The sequence below is a fragment of the Sturnira hondurensis genome, unplaced genomic scaffold (genome assembly GCF_014824575.4).
Source record: "Sturnira hondurensis isolate 20B ecotype Veracruz unplaced genomic scaffold, ASM1482457v3 Scaffold0000648, whole genome shotgun sequence".
Classification (NCBI taxonomy): Eukaryota; Metazoa; Chordata; class Mammalia; order Chiroptera; family Phyllostomidae; genus Sturnira; species Sturnira hondurensis.
The window spans coordinates 5,185,077-5,212,309 of NW_028073279.1; the positions used below are offsets into that span (position 1 = coordinate 5,185,077).

A 27,233-nucleotide genomic window follows, 5' to 3' on the forward strand; every position below is an offset into this window, starting at 1 on the left:
TTCAGTGTAAATGGCTTAAATGCACCCACCAAAAGACATAGGGTAGTGGAATGAATAAGAAAACAAGAGCCATATACATTCTGCCTCCAAGAGACAGATTTCAGATAAAAAGATACACACTGAGTAAAAGTAAAGGGTTGGAAAAAGACACTTCATGCAAATGGAAAAGGAAAAAAAAGAAAGCCAGAGTGGCAGTACTTATATGTGACAAAATAGGCTTTAAAAGCAAGGTTATAGTAAGAGACAAAGAAAACAACCACATAATGATAAAGGCAACAATACAACAAAAGGATATAACCCTAGTAAACCTTTATCTACCCAACATAGGAGCACTTGAATATGTAAAGCAAGTCTTTGTGGACATAAAGAAGGGATCAACAGAAATATAGCCATAGTTGGGAATTTTAACACCACATTAAATTCAATGGACAAATCTTCCAGGTAGAAAATCAATGTGGAGGCAGTGGCCTTAAAGGATACACTAGATTAAGTGGATTTAACTAATATCCTCAGAGCATTTCACACCAAAGCAGCAGAATATACATACTTTTCAAGTGCACATGGAACATTTTCTAGGATAGACCACATATTAGGACACAAAACAAGTCTCAAATTTAAGAAGGTTGGATCTTCTTAAAGATCAAGCATCTTCTCTAACTACAATGCTATGAAACTAGAAATCAATCACAAGAAGAAACCTGAAAAACATACAAATATATGGAAGCTAAATAACATGTTATTAAACAATGAAGATCGACAAGATCAAGGAAGAAATCAAGATACCTTGAAACAAATGAAACTGAAAATACAACAATCCAAAATCTGTGGGACACTGGGAAAGCAATCCAAAAAGGGAAATTAGTCACATTACAGGCCTATCTCAAAAAACAAGAAAAAACTCAAATAAAAAATCTGACTTCACACTTAAAGGAATTTGAAGGAAAACAACAAACAAAGCCCAATGTAAGTATAAGAAAGAAAATGATTAAGATCAGAGCAGAAATAAATGAAATAGAGTGTAAAAAATGATACAAAAGATCAACGAAGTAACAATTGCTTCTTTGAAAAGATAAACAAGATTGACAAACCTTTAACCAGACTCATCGAGAGAGAGTTAAAGACAGAGAGAGAGAGATAGAGAGAGAGAGAGAGAGAAAGGATCCAAATATATAAAATCAGAGATGGAGGAGGAAAAATAACAATGGAAAGAAATACAAAGAAATACAAAGGATTATAAGAAAATATTATGTACAATTATATGTCAACAAACTGGACAACATGGATAAAATGGATAAATTCTTAGAAACATACAATCTTCCAAAAATAAACCAGTAAGAATCAGAGAATCTGAATAGACCGATTACACTTAATGAAACTGAACCAGTAATAAAAAAAACTCCCAACAAACAAAAGCCCAGGACCAGATAGCTTCAGAGGTGAATTTTACCAACCATTCCAAGAGGAACTAACACCTTGCCTTCTCAAACTGTTTTATAAAATTCAAGAGAAGGGAAGGATCCAAAACTCATTTTATGAGTCCAACATTATCCTAATTCCAAAACCAGATTAAAATACTACAAAGAGAGAAAATTATAGGCCAATATTCCTGATGATAATATATGCTAAAATTCTCAACAGAATATTAGCAAACTGAATAGAACAGTGCATCAAAATGATCATACACCATGATCAGTGGGGTTCATTCCAGGAATGCAAGCCAATTGCATTGCACCTTTTGCAAATCAATAAATATGGTTTATCACATAATCAAAATGAAGAACGAAGACCACATGATCATATCAATAGATGCAGAAAAAGCACTTGATAAAATCCAGCACCCATTCACAATAAAAACTTTCAGTAAAGTAGGAATAGAGGGAACACACCTAAACACAGTAAAGGCCACATATGACAAACGTATGTCCAGCATCACACTCAATGGGCAGAAATTACAAATATTCCTTATAAGATCATGAACAACATAGGGATTTCCCCTTTCACCTCTCTTTTTCAACATAGTACTGGAAGTCCTAGCCACAGCAATTAGACAAGAAGAAAAAAAATAAAAGACACTCAAATTGGAAAGGAAGAAGTAAAACTGTCTTTATTTGCAGATGGCATGATACTATACATAGAGAACCCCAAAGATTCCACCAAGAAGCTACTAGAACTGATAAATAACTTTCACAAAGTAGCAAGATACAAAATTAATATTCAGAAATCACTTGCATCTTTATATTGCAATAATAAAGTAACAGAAAGTAAAATTAAGAAAACAATCCCATTCATGATTGCTTCAAAAAAATAAAATACTTAGGAATAAATGTAACCAAGAATGTAAAAGACATACACATGGAAAATTATAAGACACTGAAGAAATTGAAGAAGATACAAATAACTGGAAGCATATATACCATGTTTAAAGATAGAAAGAATTAACATAATTAAAAAGTTCATACTACCCAAAGCAGTCTATAGATCCAATGCAATTCCTATCAAGATTCGAATGACATATTTCAAGGAACTGGCACAAATATTTGAAAAATTTATATGGAACTACAAAAGGCCCTGCAAAGCAACAGCAATCATGAGAAAGAAGAACAAAGTTGGATGAATCATGCTACCTAATGTCAAACTATACTATACGGTCATAGTAATCAAAACAGCATGGTGTTGGCATAAAAACAGACACAAAGATCAATGGAACAGAATAGAGAGCCCAGAAATAAATTCACACCTTTATAGTCAATTAATATTTGACAGAGAAAGCAAGCACATACAATGAGCTAATGATAAGCTTTTCAATAAATGGTGTTCTGGAAATTGGAAGGGTATGTGCAGAAAAATGAAACTAGACCACATCCATATACCACACAAAGAATAAATTCAAAATGGATCAAAGACTTAAATGTTAGACCCAAACCATAATTGTGGAATAAAACATAGCAAAATTTCAGACATTGCTTATAGAAAATTTTTATTGAATTTATCTCCTCAGGCAAGGAAAACAAAAGAAAAAATAAACAAGTGGGGCTACATCAAACAAAAAAGTATTCACACAACAAAGAAAATAATCAACAAAATGAAAAGACAACCCACAGAATGGGAGAACATATTCACTGATACATCTGATAGAAGATTAATATCCAAAATTTATAAAGAACATACAAAATTCAACACCAAAAAAACAAACAACCCAATTAAAAAATGGGCAGGGGACCTGAAGACACTTCTCCAAAGAGGATGTACAAATGGCCAGTAGACATGAAAACATGCGCAATATCACTAATTATCAGAGAAATGCAAAATCAAATCTCAATGATATATCATCTCATGCCTGTCAGAATGGCCATTATCAATAAGTCAACAAAAAAACAAGTACTGGCAAGGATGTGAAGAAAGGGGAAACTTTTGCACTGATGTTAAGAATTCAGACTGCTATAGCCACTGTGGAAAGCAGTATGGAGGTACCTAAAAAAATTAAAAATGGATCTGCCTTTTGACCCAGAGGTTCCACTTCTGGGAATATATCTGAAGGAACCTGAAATACTGATTTGAAAGAACAGAAGCACCCTTCTGTTCATTTCAGTGTTATTTATAATTGCCAAGATATGGAAGCAGCACAAGTGTCCATCAATAGATGAGTAGATAAAACAACTATTGGACATTTACACAGTAGTATTCTACTCAGCCATAAGAAATAAGAAAAATTTACCCTTTGTGACAGGATAGATGGACCTGGACAACATTACGCTAAGTGAAATAAGGCAGTCAGAGAAAGACATAGCCCATATGATTTCACTCATATGTGGAATCTAATGAACTGAACTAACAAGCAAAACAGAGACAGATTCACAGATGGAGAACAGATGACAGCTAGATGCAGGGGTGGTTGCAGGGTGGAAGAGCTGAGCAGAAAGGATAAAGGACTCATGGACATGGACAACAGTGTGGTGATTGCTGGGTTGAGGAGAGTGTAAGGGGACTCAATGGTAATGGAAAAAAATACAATAAAGTTTAAATTTAAAAAAAGAAAAAATAGTGTTCAGGTCATAGTGTTTCCAAATTTGAAAGCTGTTTCAGAGAAATAATTATTTTGTGCCCATTACCAAAAAATGTTTTCAAATTCTTTAGTTTAATGTAAGTGTTCATAATTATCTTCAGTAAGAAAAGTCCGGTGGAGAATGGTTTAGGGGGAGATCACTGGTGATGGACAAAGACTTGACTTGGGGTGGTTAACATACAATACGGTGTACAGATGTGTTGTAGAATTGTGCTCCTGTAACCTGTATAAAAGCCTGTTAACTGGTGCCACCCCAACAAACTCAATTAAAAATGAATCAACTAAAAATAGTAGAAAAATGTTTTTATATGCATTTGGTGAAATTGTAAGCTACTTATGACATCCATTTACTCTTCGTTCCCTCCTTCTTTTCTTTATTCCTTCCTTCCTTCCTTCCTTCCTTCCTTCTTCTTCTTTCTTCACTCTTCCTTTCCCATTTCCCTTCTTTCCCGACTGCTTGTGTTCATGAGCACCTCTTAAACATCTCCTCAGTGATGCAAAGTGCCAGGACCCAAGGATGAACTAACAAACTATTACCTTCCTCAAGTATACAGTGAATGAGAGGTTATAAATAAAAGAAAAATAAAATAAAATTCAATGTAAAATACTATAAATATATGCTTTGCATATTACATTTTATTCCAAAAGAAACATCCTCAGTACTTGCCCTTAACCTAGAGAATCTGGATGTCTTAATTTGCCTCTCAAACTAGTCTGTGTGCTCCTTCACAGTCACATCCAACCCTTAAATGTTCATGAGTACGGAAGTGACTGACTCAGATTTTTGCTGTTAGTAACAGCTGGCACCTGTTACCAGAAGGAGACAGGTGGGTAATTAGGGAATATCCAGGTGAAAAATAATGACAGTCTTAGTTAAAGCACTGTCAGGAGGATGAGGAAGGCGACATTGGGAAGAGAAATGATGAAGATTTGGTGTCACTAGTACATGGGCAAAGAAAGGAAGGTTTTGTAGTTCAGCAACTCTTCAAGATCTCAGTAGCTGTGGAGTGTTGGGCTGGTGTAGGAGGTGTGGAGCTGGAAAGTGCTGGGGGCCTCAACAAAGATTGCAGCTGTAGGAAACAAGAACACTTACAATCCTTCTCAGTGAGTTTTAGCGATATTGAATGTGCTGCGGCAACGAGCTCTTTTTTCCCCTGCAGAAGAATTGCACCCAGAATAAACGCCCAGGCATTTTATCCCAGAAAACAATAAATATCACTGCTATTGTCTTTAAAATACAGATCTTTTCAGCAACAACTTGTGCAAAGGTATTTTTGAATCATTTTTTCTCTTTGAAACAGCAAGGTTATTTTAGCATTCGTCATCATCTTAGAAGGAAGTGGATATATCTGTTTTATTGGGATAACAGCTGTTGGGTTGAATGTACAAGGAATAGTATCTTACCATACCCATTCTACCTGAAAACAATTTTATTTCTAAAAAAAAATAAATAAAAAAGTTCTTTAACTTATATACTTTACTTGATGGAAACAAGCTAATAACACCAAGAAAAAAATAGGAAAAATGAAAACTGAATAGAAAAGCATAACCCTAAATGCTTTTAATTTTCATTGTGGCCAGGCATTTGGGGCAAATTTTTTATTATTCTGCTACACTTCAGTGGTGTGTGTGTGTGTGTATGGGGGGGGTATGCACAGGTTGCCTTGGGAGTTTTGTTGTTGCTTTTTTAGTAACCATTAGTTGGTAAAATATTTCATTATTTATACAGGTATTAGTTTTGTCTATAGAGAGTAATCAATATGGTGTGTGCACAATTGGGTTGAATAGCATTAATCTAGCCTTCATATTAGCATACATTTTTGACCACATCAGTAACCAAAGAGAAGATAGTTTACAGTATCAGTGGAGTCTGTCCTCTGCATCTGATCACAATGGAAAAACTATAAAATTTGGAATCAGACAAACCTACATTTGAATTCCGGCTCTACCCTTAACGAGCCACATACTACTGAGCAATTAGTGTCTAGTGTCTTTCCTCTTCAACCTAGTCTCTCTGGAGTAGAATAGACACTCAAGAAATATGTATTGAAAGAATAATGACCATAGGTTTGGTAAGAACAACTGTAGAATTGTGCACATGTTGATATGGAAGCGTAGATGAGAGTTCAATAACTGTGCCAGTGAGAGAAGAATGAAATTTGTGGGAGGAGGTGACAAATGAGGTGAATCTTAAAGTAGCATAGGAGACAGAGGAAACAGCCTGAGCGTAGAGGCAAGAAAGAGGTTTGCGTTTCTGGACACCTCGTGTTAGAACAGAAGCAAGGCATTGGGGAGGTAGGCTGCAGTCAGGCAGTGGGAGGCCTCAGTTGCATTCTCTTCCCCGCTGTAAATTACAGAAGACAGAGAACAGTTTAGCTGAGATTATGGCCTGGTCATAATGTGGAAATACCACTGTTGGATATGTGAAGAATAATTGGGCGGGGGGAGTGGCTTTAAGACATATGAATAAGGAGACTGTTCTATCAGCCCACTAAGAGATGGATGAGGCCTGACAAAGGCTCTGTTCATATTGTGGAGAGGTGAGATTAGATTTAGGGAAAAGGTGGCAAAGTTGATAGGACTTGGCAGTTGGTTTGATGCGGAAGGTGAGAAAGAAGAGTAAAGGATGACACAATCCTGGTATAGGGACTGGATAGTCACTCAGCTGAGACAGAGAATGTAGGACAGGAGACAGGTTTCAAAGGGGAAATTAAACTATTGAGTGTCATATTCAAGTAAATCCAGAAAGCAGATAAAAATCTGAAAACTGAGGGATAGAGCTTAGCTGGAAAAAAGATTTGTACGTCTTCAGTGCAGAGAACATGAGAATGGACAGCTGTGATAACTAGAGTGAACTGGAAGATCAAGAAGCTCTCACCTCCTTTCACCTAAAGCTGTTATTGCAAAAGTCACAAATGAAACCGTACCGCCCAGTCTAAAGGATTATCTAGTTTTTGCCTCAACTTGGGCTCCCTGTTCCATTTGACAATGTCATCCCTCCCACCTTAGAACTTTCCACTCCCTGGTTTCTGTGACTATTCTTCCATGGGCCAGCATACCCTGCACCCAGCGCTGTGGGCCCTGGTCCTTCCCTTCTCCTGGGAGTCAGAACTTCTCTGCAGGCTGGAGGTGCCGCAGTGGTAATGACAGGGGCAGCCATCATTAATGTGAATGGGTAAATTCACATGGTGAATGTGTATTGTAGGCCTTTATATAGTCAATTCTTAATTATTTTGAACATTTAAAGATAATCTTTATGCCTATTAAAGGCCACTGACAGACAGAAAAGAGACAATTAAGGGCCATGGGGGTTATATTCAACGTAATTAATCTTGATTGCCACTTCAATAAAGGGGAACAAACGTTTAATTCATCCACTTAAAATTTAAAGAAAACAGAAAAGGTAACTTTCTAGGCAATAAATACCACAAACAAACACATTTTCACACATGCCAAAATGAAAAATCAACTGCAAAGCTACTCTGCTAGAAGGAAATCCAGAAGCAGTAAAAAGGTTTTAGAGAGAGAGAGAATATCGTTATTCCCTGTAATGTCTGGTCAAGATTTAACTCAGTTATTGCTGTTTGGGCTTATCACAGAAACAGCAAGCTGACTCTTTGTATAGAAAACATAAATATCACTAGGATTTTGTTAAACATTAATTCTTACATACATTTTGGAAGACTAGCTATCACTTAATTTGGAAAAATATAACTTCCTTTTTGTAAAGTGGGACTACCATTTCCCATTTTATAGAAAAACTCAACTTTTGGAGGTTCTTTATACTACTTCAGCTCCTAACAATTGCCACCATTTGTAGAAGGTTCTGTGTTTTGCCAGGCCCCATGCTCACACTTTACAGGTTTTACATTATTTAATCTACAACAATAAAGAGTTGCCACTAGGTCAGTAGATGACAAAAATGGTCCTCCAAGGTAGCTGCTCTCAGCTAAGTAAGAAAGAAACCGTCATTAGAGATCTTCCCCAAACTGAGATCCACATTCTACAGCTCGACTGCTTTCTGGCACACCAGACTTTTCACTCGTAACTGCTCATCTCGGCACCTGGAGCACCTGGGGGGACTCCGGAACTGACCTTTGCAGCTAAGCAGTGCTAGCTAGCAGGCAGTTAGTGTGCGCTTACATTATTCATATCCGTTGCATCCCTTCTTTCTTGTTATTTCTCCTTACCTAAGGAACAGTTTATTATATCTGAAGTTTTGCCTAGGGTCTCTCAAACTTCTATCACAGTTCCTCTAACAACAGAATAGAGTGAAAAGAATGTGATTCTTTTTCTTTGCAATTCAGATGAATCTTGTGTTTGATTCTATAACATATTCGCATTCCTCACTTAGAAATTTTTAAATTGTCTTTTTTAATAAAAAATGTGCCACATGTACGCTATAGTGGATCCTAATTCATGGCCTTATATGTCTGTGCATAATTTTGAAAGCAAATGTTTACATGGTGATTTTACATGTGACTGTAGGCCAGTTCTATGGAAGGTCAACCTAGTAACTACAATGATGTAACCCCATGTTCCTATATCAAGCTGAGTATGCCCTGACTTCCCAGGAGTCGCTGGTCCCATGATACAAGAATTGTATCATGAAGTGGTTCTATATCAAAGAAACCATCCTACCAATGCAGCATTTTGGACTTACTTCTAGAATGAAATCAGCCATTAGGGAATTTCTCTAGAGTATAATAATAAATGCTGTAGAGAAATTTTTCCAGAAATTGAAAGGGTAGATGTATGAAAAACAAGGTGAATAAAAAATGAAGCAACTTCAGAAAAACCTTTTTTTTATACACTAGAAGATTAATTTTCAATTAATTCTCTAAAGGCTGATTTCATTCTAGAAGAGAGTCTAAATTACTGTGTTAGCAAAATGCCCTCTGATTTAGAACTACTTCACATACTAAGGGCTGAACCTGGAAATGAATAACAGTAAAATATGTAGTAATCAGTTAGCTAGTATTATAAGAACTAGTGAAAAGAATAGATACCAAATATTGATCCTCCTTATAAATTTACATTTTAACTTTTTATGACATTTATTTTGCTCCAATGGCACTTCATAATTTACTGGAGCATTAGTAATGTTTATTTGCACACTGGTTTTTTTTTCTGTAGTTGCTATATTTTATCTGCTGGTTTTCTGTATATTTAATCCTTAATTTTTTCAAATGCTAAAACAGCTCTGTGAAATGCCCAGCAATTATATTTTGAGATGCTAGAGCACATCAGATAAAGAGCTAGGTCCACATTTTACCGAGGAACTTATGCCCGCTTGTAACGTAGTTGGCCCCAGTCTGGGCAGCTTGCTGTCTCAGTGTGATGCACAAATGGCTTCCATAGATACTCATTTCCTACCTACCCCACCTCCGACTAAGCTCTGGTTTTCTGGATTCTGTACCTTCTGCCTTTTGTTTTATTCCACATCCTCTAGTAGAAATCTGGGAGTCTTTTGTGACACATTTTGCTCTTTCCCACCAAATCAAGATATTAAACAAATGACCAAATCCAGTAAATTTTACCTCCAAAAGGCCTCTCTAATCTGTGTCCTTGGTTCCATCCTCAGGGTCACTATCCTGGGCTAGGCCATCATCCTCTAACCTATTTCCACTGGTCTTCTTGCCTGTGGGTTTATCCTTTTATGTCTGTTTTTAGTGCAGCTAGAATTATTTTTCTAAAATATATACATGACCTTGCTATAGCCCAATGAATTTTCACATATTCCAGATAAGATTCAAAGTTCTGATTTAGTATGGAAGGTCTTTATAATTTCTCCAGTCTCATTTCTACCATTGTCACTCTTGTACGATATAGTTAAACAATAGTTTATAGTTCATCTCCTTCAGTTCCTTCAACATGCCTCATTTCCATTTCCTCTGAAACCGCTCACTGCTCTTCTAGTGAACTCTTACTCATCCTTAAGTCTTAGTTGCAATGACATGCCTCAGGATGCTCCCCCGAATATTTCCAAAACATTGACTGCTTCCCCTCCTCTTATAAAGGATAGAATGCTAGACTCAATTACTTGTTCAATGTAAGTCTGTTCAGTTATTATTTTCCCAGTGACTAGCAAAGTATCAGGCATATAGTAGATACATTTCCATGAAATGATTAATGAATATACATATTAGGCTGCAAACACAATTTCCTATAGGAGCTGCATGAGTAACTCCAATGTTAGTGGCAGCCTAGGTGGGGTCTGGGGCAAACTAGAGCTGCTTGTTCTGGAGCCCAGTGATACATGATTTGACCTAGTTGTTACAAGTTGGCCATCCAAACCCAACCAGATTTTCCTTAGAAAAAAAGAGTCCATGAATCTCACCCTTTTTTTTTTTTTGGTAAAATATGTTATAAGTTGGCTACTAGGTCACTTTTTCAAAATTGGCAGGCAAACAACGCATGGCTGTTAGTTTCTCATTCCTGAATAAAAAGTAAATTGTATTGCCAGTCCCAATCTGAAAAGGCTTAGTTTCAAATATCTCACTGTTTTTTTGGTGTCTTTATGAGGATGCTCATATTTTGCATCTAAAACAGAATTTATTGTATTTGTTTTTTTATAGTATAGGTATTTAATTGAATTGATTGGGGTGTCATTGCTTTATAAAGCCATGCAAGTTTCAAGTGCACAACTCAACAAAATATCATCTGCCCACTGCAGTGTGAATCCATCACACCAAGCAAAGTCTCTTACCATCCCAATTTATGCTCAGGCAAGAAAAACAAAGAGGAAAAAAACAAAGAAACGGGATTACATCTAATGAAAAAGCTTTTGCTCAGTAAAAGAAACCATAAATAAAATGAAAAGGAAACCAACTGAATGGGAGAACATATTTGCCAATGATACATCAGATAAGGGGTTAATCTCCAAAATACATAAACTTACGCAGCTCAACACCAAGAAGACACCCCAATCCAAAAATGGGCAAAGGCTCTGAATAGACAATATCCAATATATTTTAATAGTATCATTGTCCCAGTTCTTTAGGATGAAAATCTTATCCTTTTTCCCTCCTTGCTCATCCCCAAGTCTAGTCACATGCCAAGTTACAGAAGATTTCCCTCAGATTAGTAGAGCGAAAAGAACATGGGTTTGGAAGTAATATAGGCCAAAGTTTGTATTCTAAGGATCATGCTATTTTTTAATTGCATAAACCTTGCTAAATTCCTTTAGCCTCAGGTGCTTCAGTGCCCTTGAACTTAAATGAGGATAACAAAACCTATTTGCCAGATTTGTTCTGAGAACATAGGAACTATTGCATATGAAGTGCCTAGCACACAGTAGATGCTCAGTCTGTACATATCTATTGCATTCCTTACCTTTTCCTTTTTATTTAGTAACTCTTTCACCTGCCTTCAGCTTTTCATTTTCTGTAGCTAACACAGTGTCCAAGCATATAAGCTAATATGACTTTAGAAGAATTGCTCCAGCATCTGTTCCTCAACTACCTGCCACTTCAAAAAGAAACATTACAAGTATAGCTAATTTATTCGTTTAAGATCCTTAATTCCTTTTGTAAATTATATTCCTCTGTTTCACGCATTCCATGTACCCACCCTCTCAGCTCACTGCAATATTGCCACTACCCATCCCTTAGCTTACTGATTCCAGCATTTCTTTACCGTATTGAGACCTCTATCACTTCAACCACATTTCCATATTCATCATATTTTCAGGTTTTACCAACTATCATCACCGGTACCCACCTTTTCTTTTTTCTGTCTCATTGAATGGGTAAAGTGTGCCTGCTCCTCTCAAAGGTGGCCTTTCAGGCATTCTGTGAGTCTCATGTCTTTTTGCCTTCAGGACTTTGCTCCTATAATTATTCCTTCAATTTCTTTCATTCAGTTTCTGCCCCTTTCTCCTAATTTATTCTTACCTTTGTGTAAATGTGCTTCAATGTCACTGATCAGAAAACAAACAAAAAAAGAACTTGTCTTAACCTTCAACTTCTCTTTAGCTTGTTGTATTTCTGTTTTCTCTCACAGCAAAACCTCTTAAGGGTGATGTGAATATCCACATTTCTCCTGCAATCTGGTTTCAATGGGTTTCCACACTGCTACTCTCGTGAAAGTTGCCAATTACTTCACTACTAGCAAATACAGTGGTCCCCCCTGTCTCATTAAGTCAATCTCTTGGTTTACTACTCTCTCTTCTTAAAATAGCTTCCTTCTTTTCTAGCTTCCATGACAACACGTGGTTCTTCCAAATATCCATAGCAACTCTTTCTCTTGTTGTTTCCTCCCTCTATCAATAGCTATTCTTTTAAAATCTCTATTCAGGTCCCAATTTACTATCTCCCAAACCCATTCCATTAGTAAATTCCACTAACCTCACCTACAAAGCACGATCTGGAATGCTTCCCTTTTTCTTCACTTCGTCAATTTAGTTGAAGCCTCTGGCTTCTCACCTGAGCTACTGTAGCTTCTAATCTCCCGGTCTCTACTCTCAACTTGCCACAATGTATTCCCATACTGGGGCCAGAAAGATGTTCTTAAAATATAAATTATTTCCTATCCCCCTTTCCCTTAAAATGTTTCAGTGGTTCCTCATCTTGCTTAGAATAAAATATTAAGGTCTTCCCTAGCTGACTAGAATGTACGTGGTTTCGCCGCACTGTTACCCACATCCACTGCATCTTTCATTGATCTTTCAAGATCACTCATTGATGGATCACTCATTTCACGCCCACCTTCTTTCTGTGCTTTGAACATGCTACACTCCTTCCTACCCTAGAGTATTTCCTCTGTCTGGGATGCTTTTTCTCAGATATGCATGACTGACTCCTCCCTGCCATCCAAACCTCAACACAAAAAGTTACTCCTTAGAGAAGCATTCACTGTCTTTTCAACCTAAAGTAATCTCCCAGCAATTGCTCCACTTCTTCACCATGACATTTGCCATCACCTAAGATTTTCGTTCTTTTTTTCAGCAATGTGATTCTGTAAGAGTAAGAACTTGTTGGTCAGGCTGAATAATTTATTTCTAGCACCTAGAACAGGGGTTTGCACATAAATGTTACTTCAAAATAATGATTGCTGAATGAGTGAAGAGATCAATAGACGTATTTTACCTAAAACTGGCAGTAGAAGTCAGCAAATGAGTTTTCCATCTCATTGAAATTAGAGTGAACTTAGGTTTTAATTAGAGTTGATATTTGGGTAAAGATCGGCAATAAATGATACAATGAGTGAATGCGCAGTTGGAAGATAAAGCAGCTCAGCTCATGCTGGCGCTGCAGAAGCCCTGTTTCTCCCTGACACAATCCCGAGCTGGTAATGCTACAAACTTGTGGACCAGTAAAACATTTTAAACGGAACTAGAAATCCGAGTAAGACAAAATTATCTAAACTGTTCCACACACACACTATGTTTTTTACACAAATTTGTTCTTCACCTCACTTTCCCCTGGGCCTCTAGAGAATCTGTGTCCATGATTAATATATTGAAAAAAAATAGCTACCTGGGAATGCCAAAATAATTGCAATAAAAGCATACATTTGGAGAAAATGCTTCAGGCAAAAGATTAAACAGAGACAAATTTGGATTACTTATGTATCACCTACGTGACAGTTTTATACTGGACATGGTTTTATATACTTAGATAAATTTTGTACCTTTGGCACTGAAGGACAGAACAATGCATTCTGAATATCTTTGAGGGAGTAATAGAATTAAAGAAAGTCATTTTTTCCACAGTTATGTAAACCCAGGATCTTATGAGAGCCCTCCATAGATATGTATGTTGGACTACTTATACAAAATGCCAAGGTTATAGAGAATTGCTTCTACACTAAAAACACTTAAGAAATTATCTGTTAATGTGAGATGAAAATATGAGACAATTTCATGGAATAAGTGACAGCTTTTATGGTCCACATTTGTAAATTTAGGCCATCTTTAATCTAGAGCAAATCTTTTCATATTTCTCAATTGTAACAATTGTTTAATCAGTAACTATGGTGATAAAGTAGTTTCTTTCACTTCAAAAGATCCCTTTTGAGTAGAAGAAAAAAAATAGTCCAATGCTCATTCAAGTTTCAATAAACTAAAATCACAATTATAAACTAACATCTTATAATTTGTCACCTTAAAATAATCCTTCTGTGGTTAATTGGATCTCATTAATATTAAAATCTCTCACAAAATGAGCAAGTGACATGTATTTCAAATAAATTTATTTAAAAGTCTAAGAAAAACATGGATCCTGAATCCTGAGTAGCAAGTATCAGTTAATGACAAGAAGAAAGAATCAATACAATTGAAGATAAAAGATATGTAAAATACTGGAGGACACTTTTTTTGTTCAGCATCCTTTCCCCTTTTTACATTAAGTATTGATCTTTCTTTAAGGGAATCCTTCACTGTGTATTATTTTGGGAGGCATCTGGCATTTTCATCTCGCGCAAACATCACAGTTACATGGGGTATGAGAACAGCAGAGTGTGGCCCATACTGTCCCATTCCACGAATTCTGGGCAACTATCCAGCACTTCTCTGGTCCTTACCCTTTTCCTACAAAAAGTTCTTCAGGCTCTTATTAATTTTATAAGCTTCAGTTATATTTCCAATGAATATCCATCTTTATCTAAAATGATCAGTTGGTTTTTATGGACTGTAATAAAAAATAAAAACAACCAACAAATAAATCCACAGCTATTTGTTTAGCAGTTAAACTTTTTGGATTATAGTGTTATTTTGTCTAAATTTATATTAAAGCATTAAATCAAATTTATTTAAAATATAGCCTTTCTTATCAAAATAAGCTGTTTCTCTTAACCCAAGAAGTTATGTATCATTTTGCTATTTTAATAAGGCTTTTATATAACTTATATCATTTCAACCTCACTGCAATCATAGCAGACAAGCAGGAACCAATTTGTCAGCATCTACGAAGATGCAGAAGCTGAGGTTCAAAGGGCTTAATAAGATTCTGAAGTCACATGACTAGTTAGTGTCCAGACTGCCCTAAACGACAGTCCAGCCTGCCTTCCTCAGAAGCCCTTACATTGTTCTGTGGTGCTTCCATGAAAAGAACCAGTAACCAGAGTCCCTAGACTGTCAGAACATTTCCTCCCATTATCATTTGTTCTGTTAAATATATCTCAAATGAGTGAATCACAAAACGTTAAGTTTGAAAAGAACTTTGAAGGACTTATTTCCTTCTCCACCTCCATACGTGTAAAAATAAGTTCCATGATGAGCTTTTTCTGACAGCTTTTAGAATCGGTAAAAGTGTTTCTTTTTTTGAAAAAAATATTATGTGGTAGCTGTAATTTACATGGATAAAGTACTCAGAGATTGAGAGTAAATAAAAATGCAAAGAATGTACTGTATTAGGTAATAAATTGTAGAGGAGCCTCAAAAATTATCCCCTCTCACCTCGGCACCCAAAACTAGCATCAAAAATTAAAAATAGAATTAAAAAACACCATTAAGTAAGGATTTTATTTTTGTGTCCTATGCAGATATGCTTCAACCTTTCCCGTCCTTCCTCGCCTCTGGCTCCTGTCAGAGGTCCTACCCTTTGTAATATAATCGACACCATCACAGGGAGCTGTTTATGCTGATGTTTTATAGCAATGACAAAGTATTTAGGTAGTATCTTAATGGTGGCTAAGAACTGAATTGAACTAGAAAATTCTCTAGAGATACAATTAAGTGTAAAATTTTCTTGGGGGGAATAAGTACCAGTGGTGGTGGGTGTTGTTATTTTATATAACATAGAGGGGGAAGCTCCTCTGGGAAAGTGGTTTTGAGCAGGTGCCTGAAGGAGATGAAGGAGCAGGCCCTGCGGAAGGAATGCTGGCTGTGGAGAGGGCAGGGGCCAAGAGCAAAGAGCCTGTGTGGCTTTCATGTAAAGGCTCAGTACAAACTGCTCCCGCACCTTGGTCATAGCCCGCTTGCTGGGTGTCAACTTGGAGCTTTATTTTACCTGCTGGCTTCTGGCACAACTCAGGTGTACTTTTGTTGCTCATTTATTTTCCGAAGAATCAAGGAGGATTTCTGCTATGCATGGTCCAGTGACTGGAAGCAAGCCATTACAAAATTTTCACCGGTCTGAAACATCCTTCTTTGATAAATCCCTGACTACTTTGGCAGTGGATGATCAGTGTTTCAGGAACACAGTGCTGTGTGTATGGCGACATGAGGACCGAGTATCATGCAGCTGCTTTCCTGTAGCCCTTGCCTGGCATTGGCTTCCTGATGTCTTTCTTCCTGCAAAAGCAGCTATAGACATGAATGCTACCTTCTCTGGCCTCTTCCAGCCTATTAACAATATTCTATATTGCATAAAATATTAATATTTTGCTTTCATTTTTACTACATGTATTTTTAAAATTGAATTTTAACAATCACTTAATTTGAAAGAAAATACTGAAGGGAGCTGGGTACTAGAGTTCAATTTCATGTTTACTACAAGTTTATGTTTGGACTACAAGGCCTCAAACCATTGAAGTTGTATTGAGAAAACAATTACACAGGAAAATAACATTTTATAGTAATTCATTTTTTAAAATTTAAGCTTTATTGTATTTTTTCCCATTACCATTTAGTCTCCTTATACCATCCTACCCCCAGCAATCATCGCACTGTTGCCCATGTCCATGAGTCCTTTTTCCTTTTTGCTCAGTCCCTCCACCCCACGCACCACCCCACCCCACTAGCTGTCACCTGCTCTCCCTCTATGAGTCTGTCCCCATTTTTCTTGTTAGTTCAGTTTGTTCACTTGATTCCACAGATGAGTGAAATCATATGGTATTTGTCTTTCTCTGACTGGCTTATTTCACTTAGCATAATATTCTTCAAGTCCATCCATATTATCACAAAAGGTAAATTTTTTTCTGTTTTATGGTTGAGTAGCATTCCATTATGTAAATGTCCCATAGTTGTTTTATCTACTTATCTGTTCATGGACACTTATGCTGCTTCCATATCTTGACGATTATAAACAATGCTGCAATGAACATAGGGGTGCTTATGTTCTTTTGAATTAGTGTGTTGGGTTCCTTCACGTATATTCCCAGAAGTGGGATCTTTGGGTCAAAAGGCAGATTCATTTTTAATTTTTTAAAGTATCTCCATACTGCTTTCATAGTGGCTACAGCAATCTGCATTCCCAACAACAGTGTAAAAGTGTTCCTTTCTCCACATCCTTGCCAGCAATTGTTCATTGATTTATTGATGATAGCCATTCTGACAGGTCTGAGATAGCACCTCATTGTGGTTTTAATTTGTATTTCTCTAATGTTTAGTGACATTGAACATCTTTTCATATGTCTATTGGCCATCTGTATGTCCTCTGTGGAGAAGTGTCAATTCAGGTCTTTTGCTCATTTTTCAGTTGGGTTGTTTGTTTTTTTGGTGTTGAGTTTTATATGTTCTTTATAAATTTTGGATATTAACACCTTATCAGGTATATTGGCAAATGCATTCTGCCATTCTGTGGGTTGCCTTTTTATTTTGTTGATGATCTTCTTTAATGTGCAAAAACTTTTTAGCTTGATGTAGTCTCATTTGTTTACTTTGCTTTTGTTTCCCTTGCCTGGAGAAATATATCTGATAAAATATTGCTATGAGAAATGTCCAAGAATTTGCTACCTGTGTTCTCCTCTATAATTATTATGGTATTGGGTCTAACATTAAAGTCTCTGATCCAATTTGAATTTATTCTTTTGTGTGGTGTAAGAAGGTGGTCTAGTGTCATTTTTCTGCACATATCTGTCCAATTTTTCTAACATGATTTATTGAAGTAACTATCTCTAGACAATTTTATGAGCTTGCTCTCTTTATTGAATATTAATTGACTATAAAGGTGTAGGTTATTTCTGGGCTCTCTATTCTGTTCCATTGATTTATGTGTCTGTTTTGATGCTAATACTATGCTGTTTCGATTACTATGGCCTTATACTATAGTTTGATATTAGTTAGTATGATTCCTCCAACATGTCAAAAAGTGTACATCCTATTTTTTAAAGTAATATATAGCAGAGCCACACAGAGAAATACTATTTGGCAATAAAAAGAAATAAAGTACTGACACATGCCACAATATGGCTGAACCTTGAAAATATTATGCTCAGTGAAAGCAGCCAGTCACAAAGTACCCTGTGTTGTGTGTTTCTATTTATATGAAATGTCCAGAATAGGCAAATTCATACAGAGAGTACAGGAGCTAGGAGAAGCAGGAAACATGGAGTGTTGGGAACCGCCCTGCCTGGTTTCAGGAGCTGTAACCCTCCCCACCCCCCCCTGGGCTAAGGCTGAGTGAGTGACCTTCAGACCATAAGCCACTAAGGAGACAAAGCTTATCTTCCTGGCAGGAGCACAGCTTCTGCTCCTTTTTCCATAACTACCCTCCAGTGCTTGATCAGTTAGCCTATGATGGGTAAGATTTCACAAGGGGGGAACCACCTAAGACAGGCATGATCACATGGAGGGCCTAGGGAAGAACTTGGGGGGTTATGGAAAAAGGGGGTGATGGACCCTCACCCCTTGGCTTTGATGGAGCCTGACTCCCCTGAGTCCTCAAGAAGTCTCTGAAAATTCCTTGGATATCTGCTTCCTCTGCCTGACTTAAGCCTGAAACAATGACAGAGGGTGGTGCAGCCCTGTGCTGGAAAGGGCAGGCTCCCCCTGGGTGACCAGGCCTGAGAAAGGATACGTAAAATCCTGTGAAGCCTGCTTCGCCAAGAATGCTCTTAGTTAAATGATAGAGGTCCGAGCAGGAAATGAGTTTGTTTCCCAAAGTTTTATAGCCTTTTAGCTGCTAGACCCTGACTCAGAAGAAGCCCTAATAGTTCTTTGTATGCTATCTACCGTTTGATCCTTACTTCCTGACAATGATTAATAAACTTTACCTGTATTCCCGTGCAAATTAAACCCAATAAAAGCCTGTCTGGGCAAGGGTCAGTGTGCTCTCCCCTTGAGAGAGTGGCCAGGCCATTCTGAGGCTCTCCCCCCTTGAGGGAGTACCCACACCACCCCTTTTCCTCCACAGGACTTGGTAGTCCATGTGCATTTGTCCAATATCTCATCCATGATGCTGTAGGCACTGCGGGCTGGTGCATGCACCAATGGAGTGACTGCTAATAGGTATAATGTGTTTTCTGGGGGAGTGTTTATAATTGTCTAGAGTTAGACGGTGGTGATGATATAAAATTCTGTGAATATAATAAAACTAAGGAGCTGTATACTTTGTGAGGGTAGATTTGATGGTATGTGAAAAATATGTCAATAAAACTGCCATTAACAAAGTATATAGGTTTATTACCTGTTTTCATATTGTATTTTATTTTGCTTTTATTTTATTGTTGTTCTATTAGAGCTGTTTCAACTTCTACCCCCACTGCTCTCCCCTGCCCCACCCACCCGCACTCTCACAGACAAGCCCCACCTCATTGTCCAGGTCCGTGGGTCCTTTATACATGTTCCTTGACTAGACCCTTCCCTTCTTTCCCTACTACCTATCTTTTCTTGTGAAGGAGTACCATGTATTTGGTGTTTATGAGTGTTTTCCACAATTGACTGTTAAAATGTGCTTTTGCAATAAAATAGTAAAAATTTTGTATGAGACTTTTAAAATATTTATTTAGCAAGAGCAAGAGAATGTCGGTTCCCATACTTTGTTGAATTTTGTAGTCCAGAAGAGTGGGATCTACTGAACTGGGTCATGCTGAGTAAAAACTGAGGTGGAATACTAAGAAGCTAGGAAAATTCCTGGGCAAGTAGAATGGGGAAACTGAGACAAGAAAATTAAACAAGGACAAACAGTTTGAGCAGCTTACAACCAGCTGGTGAATTGCAAGAATGTATCTCCCCTAACCAAGGACGTAGCCTAAATCTCCCTCATCTGGGAGATAGAGAACAGAGACTCAATTAATGTCATTCGTGCCAGCTAAACCCAAGGTCATGAAATCAGAGGAACAAATAACAAACACCCCACTAAAAACCAGACAGACCCAAGATAAAAGTAAAACAGTATAATAGACCAAAGAATATTTCCAAACCTCTCTATGCACTCATTTTGACACATTAGCATATAAAAACCGCACTTGGAAAGCTGATGAATATTCTGGTAAACTCTCCCCTAACATTCTCACCCACAGGAAAAAAAAACATACAAGCTCCCACACAAAGACTCCGTGTGGGCTCACTCTAGAGCACACCCATGCCCCCTCTCTGGCATGAACTTTTTATTTCCTCCTCAACTCCAAAGATCCCAAGGAGACCTGCAGCCTGGAGAGCAGTGGGAGGTGGCAGCTGGACCTGGGCTTACCCCTGATCCTGTCTCCAGGGCCCCATTTTCCTCTGACTTTCAGGTAAGCTAAAAACAGCCCACCTTGGCTCACTTCTCTCTCTGTGACCTGCACGTCCCAGGGAACTAACAGCAGTCCCACCTTGGCACATTGCTTTCCTATAACTTTTCTAAGGAGCCAAAGCAGAGCATCACCTAGGCTTTCTCCTGTTACTTCTTCTACCCCATGATCTTCCTTTGCTTCACCACCTCAGCCTTAATAAATGTACTCTCAAAATCACCTGCACTCATGTTGTGAAATCTTTCCTACACGAAGTCAGGTTCCACTCACTGCAGGCAAAACCTGAGGCAGACCCACTGCAAGCTGGGTCCTTTCCAGTAACAAAACCAAAGACCAAATGGAGATACTATCAATATGCCTCCAGAAAATGAGCAAGTTTGAAGACCAAATAGCTTCACGTTCAAATTAATATTTGTTCCTTTGGCTTTCTTGTTAATTATTTCGAAATACGACCTCTACACCTATCACTTGTGTTCTGACCCTCTGAGTCTTTTACTACATTCTAATAGAAGCTAGAACCTCACCTTTCTCGTAAATAAAACAATTCATCTGAGGTCTCTACAAGTGAAGTGCTCATGACCTCAATTTAAAATGTCTTGAAAGATTGGAAACAACCAGAATTAGCTTTGAAAGTGCTACAGAGTAAGGACTGTATCTTGTTTCCTGTAGAACTAGACCAAAATCAGTTGAAATCCACATTTGTCTCACCACAGACTCTTTCAGATCATGAGCCTAATAGAATTTCCAGATTTTACCCCTGTTCACAAAGTTGCAGCAACTGCTGGGGAAAACACAAGCAACTTCTAGGATAAGTTTGTACTATCTTTGATCTATAAATTCTAACATTTATTTCTCTGCAATTTTCTTCTTCCTTTCTCTCCAAGGAATATTATTTTGTCTTCTCATTTTAATTGTTACCTCTAGGAGGATGACTTCTTAAATCTATCTACAACTATGACCTCTGTGCAGAATTCATTACATTTTGTTTAATTCTTTGTTGGGTACTTTTACTTGGGATAATATTTAATCTGATAAACTAAGTTAAAAACTAGAATGGATCCAGAGGAAAGTCACCAAGATGGTGAAACAGCATTGAGAAAGCATGTCCTTGAATATGGTCAAAAGGAACTTCGAAGCCAGTTCTGGGAAAAAGAACTCTAAGGCAAATTGTATGAATTCCTTTAAAATATTTCAAGGATCCAGGCAGTAATGCCGGCAGCATGGTTTCTTGCCCAGAGAAGGAATGCCTTAATCATCTTTGTATGACCCTCAGTACCTAGCCAGGTGTCAGATGAGTGGATGGATGGACCTGGAGAAACATTATTGACAGTTGCAAAACTTTCTAACAAACAGAACTTGCCAGTAATGCAACAGTCTGGTTTTTTCCTTGGTGATTTCTTTCCTTAATAGAAATGTTCATGAAGGTGTTGGATGACTGTTGCAATATAAATAATTAGTAGCTATTTCTGCACTGAATGGGAAGTTGAGCTAGTTGCTGGCTGTGGGTTCCTGTGAACTCTCACGGGATTCAATGTAAAACTGTTTCATTTTCCACTGAGATTTTGGCTTGTTACTACAGCAGAACCTACTGTATCCTAACCCATATATAGCTTTCTACAATAGTTTTGGATAGAATAAAACATCCCATGTGGCCTAAGGAAAGTTAATTACCTTTTCTTGCCTGGATTTGTTTATTAGCAATAATACAGGGTAAATAAAATAATCTTCAAGGTGTGCTCTACCCAAAAATGATATAATATTATGATTTTGTGAATCAAAGAAATTCTCTGGAGAAGCGGTAGTATTGTTACAAATGTTCTGGTGTGGTGGTTAGGGTCAAAAACCTATTGTCCATCATGGGCAGGGGACTGATTTCCTTAAAGCTGTCTTTGCAGGTTTCAGATAGAGAGGAAGTAGTCATGACGCAACACATTTTTCTTGGAGAGTCAGTCCCCAGAACCATCCGGAGATGGTATAGAGTCTTACATTTGTTTGACTGAGGGTCAGTGTGATAAGAGAATGATGAGTACCAATTATTAAAGATTTTTATATTTCAGGTATTCCACATGCATTATCTCACCCAATATTCTACCTATTGACCCATCATCTACCTAACCACAGGAGTGATGCTATTATTTTTCCAGTTTTGCTAATGAAGATAGTGAGGCTTCCAGGAAATAAAATACCTCCCCAACTAAGTAGAAGTACTAGGATCTAATTCCAGGATTTTGGGGGTCCCAAGCTCAGGTTCTTTATCTCTAAAATATTTTTGGAGTAGGATGAAAAAACTTTTAAATGGAGGAAACTTTTAAAGTGTGGTACTTTAGATTTGGTCTAAACCTCTTTTACATATGTTTAAATTGACCTCATTCACCAAATTCACTTTTCATGTCTTCCAACTGTGATCATATTTTTGGCTTTTCTAGGATTATTTATATTTTCTTTTTAAAAGTTGCTCTTCAGTTTGAAGAAATTTCTCTGCAGTTTTTCCTCTTATTGATTTTTTCACAGTTGCCTTCCCATACTACTTTGCATAAGAATATATAACATATACCTATTATATATTATTACTCTGTCTATAATTTCTAAATTCCAAATTCAAAAATAACAAGCAAAAAGTGCTAAATTATAAGCTGTGTGGGTTTCTATAAGCTGTAAAAGGCATGTCATTTTGCATTAACAATGCCAGAGGAAAACAAAGAAAAGCATAAAATAAGATGGCAAAAAATGTTATTTAATCTAACTTTAATGATTTAAATTCCTGAAGGGCTAAATACTTTGCCTACAAGTCATCAAAATTGTATACATCATTTTGGCTTAAGAGAAAATATTCCTCATGAAATGCTTTTGTAACATTTGGTTTGCAATGTTCATTGTGGTAATCTCCTCCACAGTCCTTCCACTCCTTCCCTTAGCACTGCTGCCGATAATCACAGCTCCATAGAGGTGGCCCATCATTATGTAAGGCAGCCATAACACTGCTGTTTTTCTTGCCGCAGTGGATCCCATAGCAAAGGGATAGGGTCAGCAATGAACAAGAGCACAATTAAGGCCAATGAGACTTAAGGGCAAATTATTTGAGGAATTCTAGGGAAGATACTTTCTTGTCCTTCTCAGGAAAAGAGAGTTTCCAGGAGGCAGATATTCTTCTTTTTGGGTGTCATAGGAGCAGACTGTAGAACTGTTGTAGCCAGTCTGCCACCGTGAGCGGAACTGGCCTCAGAATAAAGCTCATCCTGCATAAGGCAAATAAAAACATACCAACTCTGGAGCCTGTCCTGATGGCTCTTCCACTTACGTGAGCCAATCAGTCCTATTTCCCTGTTTAAGTTACCTTGGATTGGGTTTTCTATTACTTGAAATACACATAATGAACCCTTATTGATACATCATTTTTTGTTTCTTAATTTACCATTTCTTTAAAATGCACAAATGTATTAATGCATTATTATGATACATCCCAATGTCAGATAATTTAGATAATAGCTCACTAGCAGATACCTTAGAAGAAACTGACGTAGAGGGCCACTTGATGAAAACAACAACATTGAATTTGGGGGCTCATAGAAACCTTGAGAAATTCTGTAAAAGATCTTTGAAATATACAAAGCACACCAATAACAAAAGATAATAATTTATTTTTAATTCTAATACATTGGGAAAGGATACATCTAATATGTTGGGAACGTCTTTTGTTCACTTGCATTATTTTACTGTCGGTGCAAGCCTATTTAAGCTTCGAGTGACTGACTTGATGTCTAAGACTCTCCAATGGCATTCTCTGCCCAATGCCTCCAGTCAAACAAGGCTGCGTGACTGACAGCTTGTCCTAACCTGGGTCCCCCCACACTCCTTACTCTACCTACAAATAGTGGGAACTCTCGGACATGCACCATCAGCTCCAGACTCTTCACAGCTCTCTGTTCCTCCCTTCCTCCTTTTCATATCTGTCACCTTAATTTTTATGTCTATGCTTTTCACTTTTTGGTCAAGGCCTCTCCCCTCTCCTCCAAGAATAGAACTCTTTGCTATGCATAATCTCTACCACAGTATTTGGATCTTTGGCTCTGATTACATATTACTGTGCATTTACCTCTAATGCTTCTGTTTTCTCTGTAATTAGGTTGTCAGATTATTGAGAGCAAAAATTGTTATTTTGCTTTCAATCCCTCCCCTAAAGCCTAAAACACTGTGTAGCAAATGTTCAGTAAATATTGTTTTATTAATTAATCATGATTTTACTATAATCTTACAGACTCTGTCGCATGAGTCTAGAAAAAACTTGAAATGACTAGATGGACCTAGGGCTGTCAGACTTAGCAAACGAAAATACAGAATGCTCAATTACATATACAATTCAGGTAAATAGCAAATTATTTTTTAGCATAAGCATAGCATATCCAGTGGAATATTTGCAGCATAATTATATTTTAAAATTGTCTGCTTTTTAGTTTAAAATTCAAATGTCACTGCGTGTCCTTTATTTTTGTCTTGAAATCCTAGATTGGCCTTCTCTACAAAAATGCTGTGCTTATTTTTCTAAATTAGAGCTAAATGGCACATCGTTTGCCCTTACACAGCTTATTCCCCCCTTACATAGTTTTGCTAATGACTCGCATAGCAGGTGCAGTTCTCAGTATTGCTTCATGGCAGTGACAACAAACAAGCTGAGGGACCCTTGCGTGGAAGTGGCCGTGCACGTGTGTGTTCAGGGAGGCAAAGATAGAAAATGTGTCATTTCTGCCCTCAAGTAGCTCACAGTCTGGCAAAAGAAAGGAAAGCCAATTTTGGTTCAGCCTCTCCTGGCTGGGCAACCCAGATGATAATCTGTTTGGCCAAAGCAATTTTAGGCCTGACCCAGCCCTCCTGAGCAGAGATATAAGATGACATGGAATATTTCGGTTGTCAAAAAAGAGGTACATTGGATTTTGAAGGAAACATCAAATAGTTCTTGCCTTTGAAGTATTTATAAACACCTTAATCAATAACCCTAAATGAAAAGCGTCATCAATTGTTTTGATCAGCATGCTATACTTAGATTTGAATACAGAATTAAGTTTTATTACAAAAAATTCTTTTTCTAGTTCCTGGCTACAGTATGACATTTTCTCCCTCTTAGCCATTGCGCACATCTTTCACAGGAAAATGCCATGCTGATTAATTAATCTGAGTCACTTATTTAAGTGATTATTAGGGTCTAGTGGTTTCGATTTTGAACCTCTCTGCTGTGTGACTGTCATCTGCCTTAACTAATCTTTTATCATCTGATATTTTCTGCAATAGGGAACAAGATACAGGAGACATTTTCTTTGCATAGCACCAAGTTATAATGGTTCTGTGTGTACAAAGTTTTATATTAGTTAACATTTTTTGCTACAGTACATTTATCAATTGTATATCATATAACTTCAGTGGTATTTGTAATAATCAAAGATTTCAAAAACCAGAAACATTTTCCAGGTTAGTATTAACTGCATGTGTGAGTTAAAAGTATTTCTTAGAACATATAATTTAAGGTTTTAAAACAATGCCAACTGAACGTACAATATACAAATTTTCAGTTCTAAAATAGTGTCATATTTTTCCTTTTTAAAAAAAATAAGCTGTTGATCTCGATCTACCAATCTGTGGAGGTCATTTTAAATTAAAATAACAAGGCATAATCTAAAAAGTGATGATTTCCACAGTTTGCTTCTGAAAATATCACATGAGGTTACACAGGAGATGGCATTAAAAGGTAATTAGACTATTGGGGAAACTTATACCAGTTTTAGTGATTTGTTAATCACCAGGACAGAGGGCTGTAGCTTGCATTATCATTATGCAAATTTTGGGAAATTATGAAATACTCATTTACAGGGTATATTTTAGGCTGTCAAAAATTACCTTGGGTAGCTCTTCAATTTGATTGGCATCTAGATAAAGCTCCTCCAATGTCCGTTCGAAGTTAAAGACCTCTTTTGGCACCTGCTGAAGGCTGCAGTGGGAGTAATCTAAAACGGAGATGATTTCTTCTTCCCCCCGGAAACATCGGCAGGGCACCAGGCGGCCGATGATTTTCCGTTTGGTGGTCATCTCCAGGCACTGCACTAGAGGAAAACAGGAAGAAGAAAACACAATAGTTTAATCTACCGCCTTTGGAGGGCATTTGTGTAACATGTAAAACTTAGAAATTTAGTGTTGGTGTATAATTTACAATTACATAATACTTCAAAGTTTGTATTGGACATGCCCATGCATTACATCATTTAATCCTTAAACAACCCTACAAGGCATGTGAGATGGTTTTATTCTCGTGTAACAACAACAACAACAACAAAAGAAATGGATATAGAGAGGTTAAAAACTTCTCATTATCACACAGCAGAACTGGGCAGAATATACCCTGATTCAGTGCAATGCTACCACCATAATTACACTTTCATTTGAAACACAGATCTATGATATAGTTTTAATTTTACACAAATAACAGGGCAGAACAGAAACCTCCAGAAGTTGTTGGAAAATATTTTTCTCCAATTTCTGCAAAGTTATTCAAGTTTCACCCCTAAGGTTTATGACATCTTTTTTTGGCCCACAAATTTATTCCATTGGTCAACATATATTCATTGAATAGCCACTGTTTGAGACACCTATCTAGGTACTGGGATACAGTGATAAATTGAGCAAATTCTCTGTTTTTATGAAGCTTGTATTTTGTTGGAGCTGCAGGTCAGAGTTGGAATATGTTCTTCAGAATGAGGGCCTATCTTTATGAATCCTGTGCTTTTAATGGGAAAAACAACTTGTAATCACTATAGAAACCTGTGACATCCTTGGCACATCTTTAAGTTAA

The 27,233-nt window shown here is 37.2% G+C and overlaps 1 protein-coding gene across 1 annotated transcript in view; it reads right to left on the reverse strand.

Moving 5' to 3' along the window:
* LRRC7 (leucine rich repeat containing 7) overlaps positions 1–26,628 on the reverse strand; it is a 307,638-nt gene extending 281,010 nt beyond the window's left edge. Inside the window, exons 1-2 of the mRNA XM_037043945.1 lie at positions 26,601–26,628; positions 26,285–26,487 (exon numbers count right to left, since the gene is read on the reverse strand). Coding sequence (XP_036899840.1) covers positions 26,285–26,487; positions 26,601–26,628 — 231 coding nt within the window. The remainder of the gene's footprint in view (positions 1–26,284; positions 26,488–26,600) is intronic.
* Between the last annotated feature and the right edge of the window lie 605 nt (positions 26,629–27,233).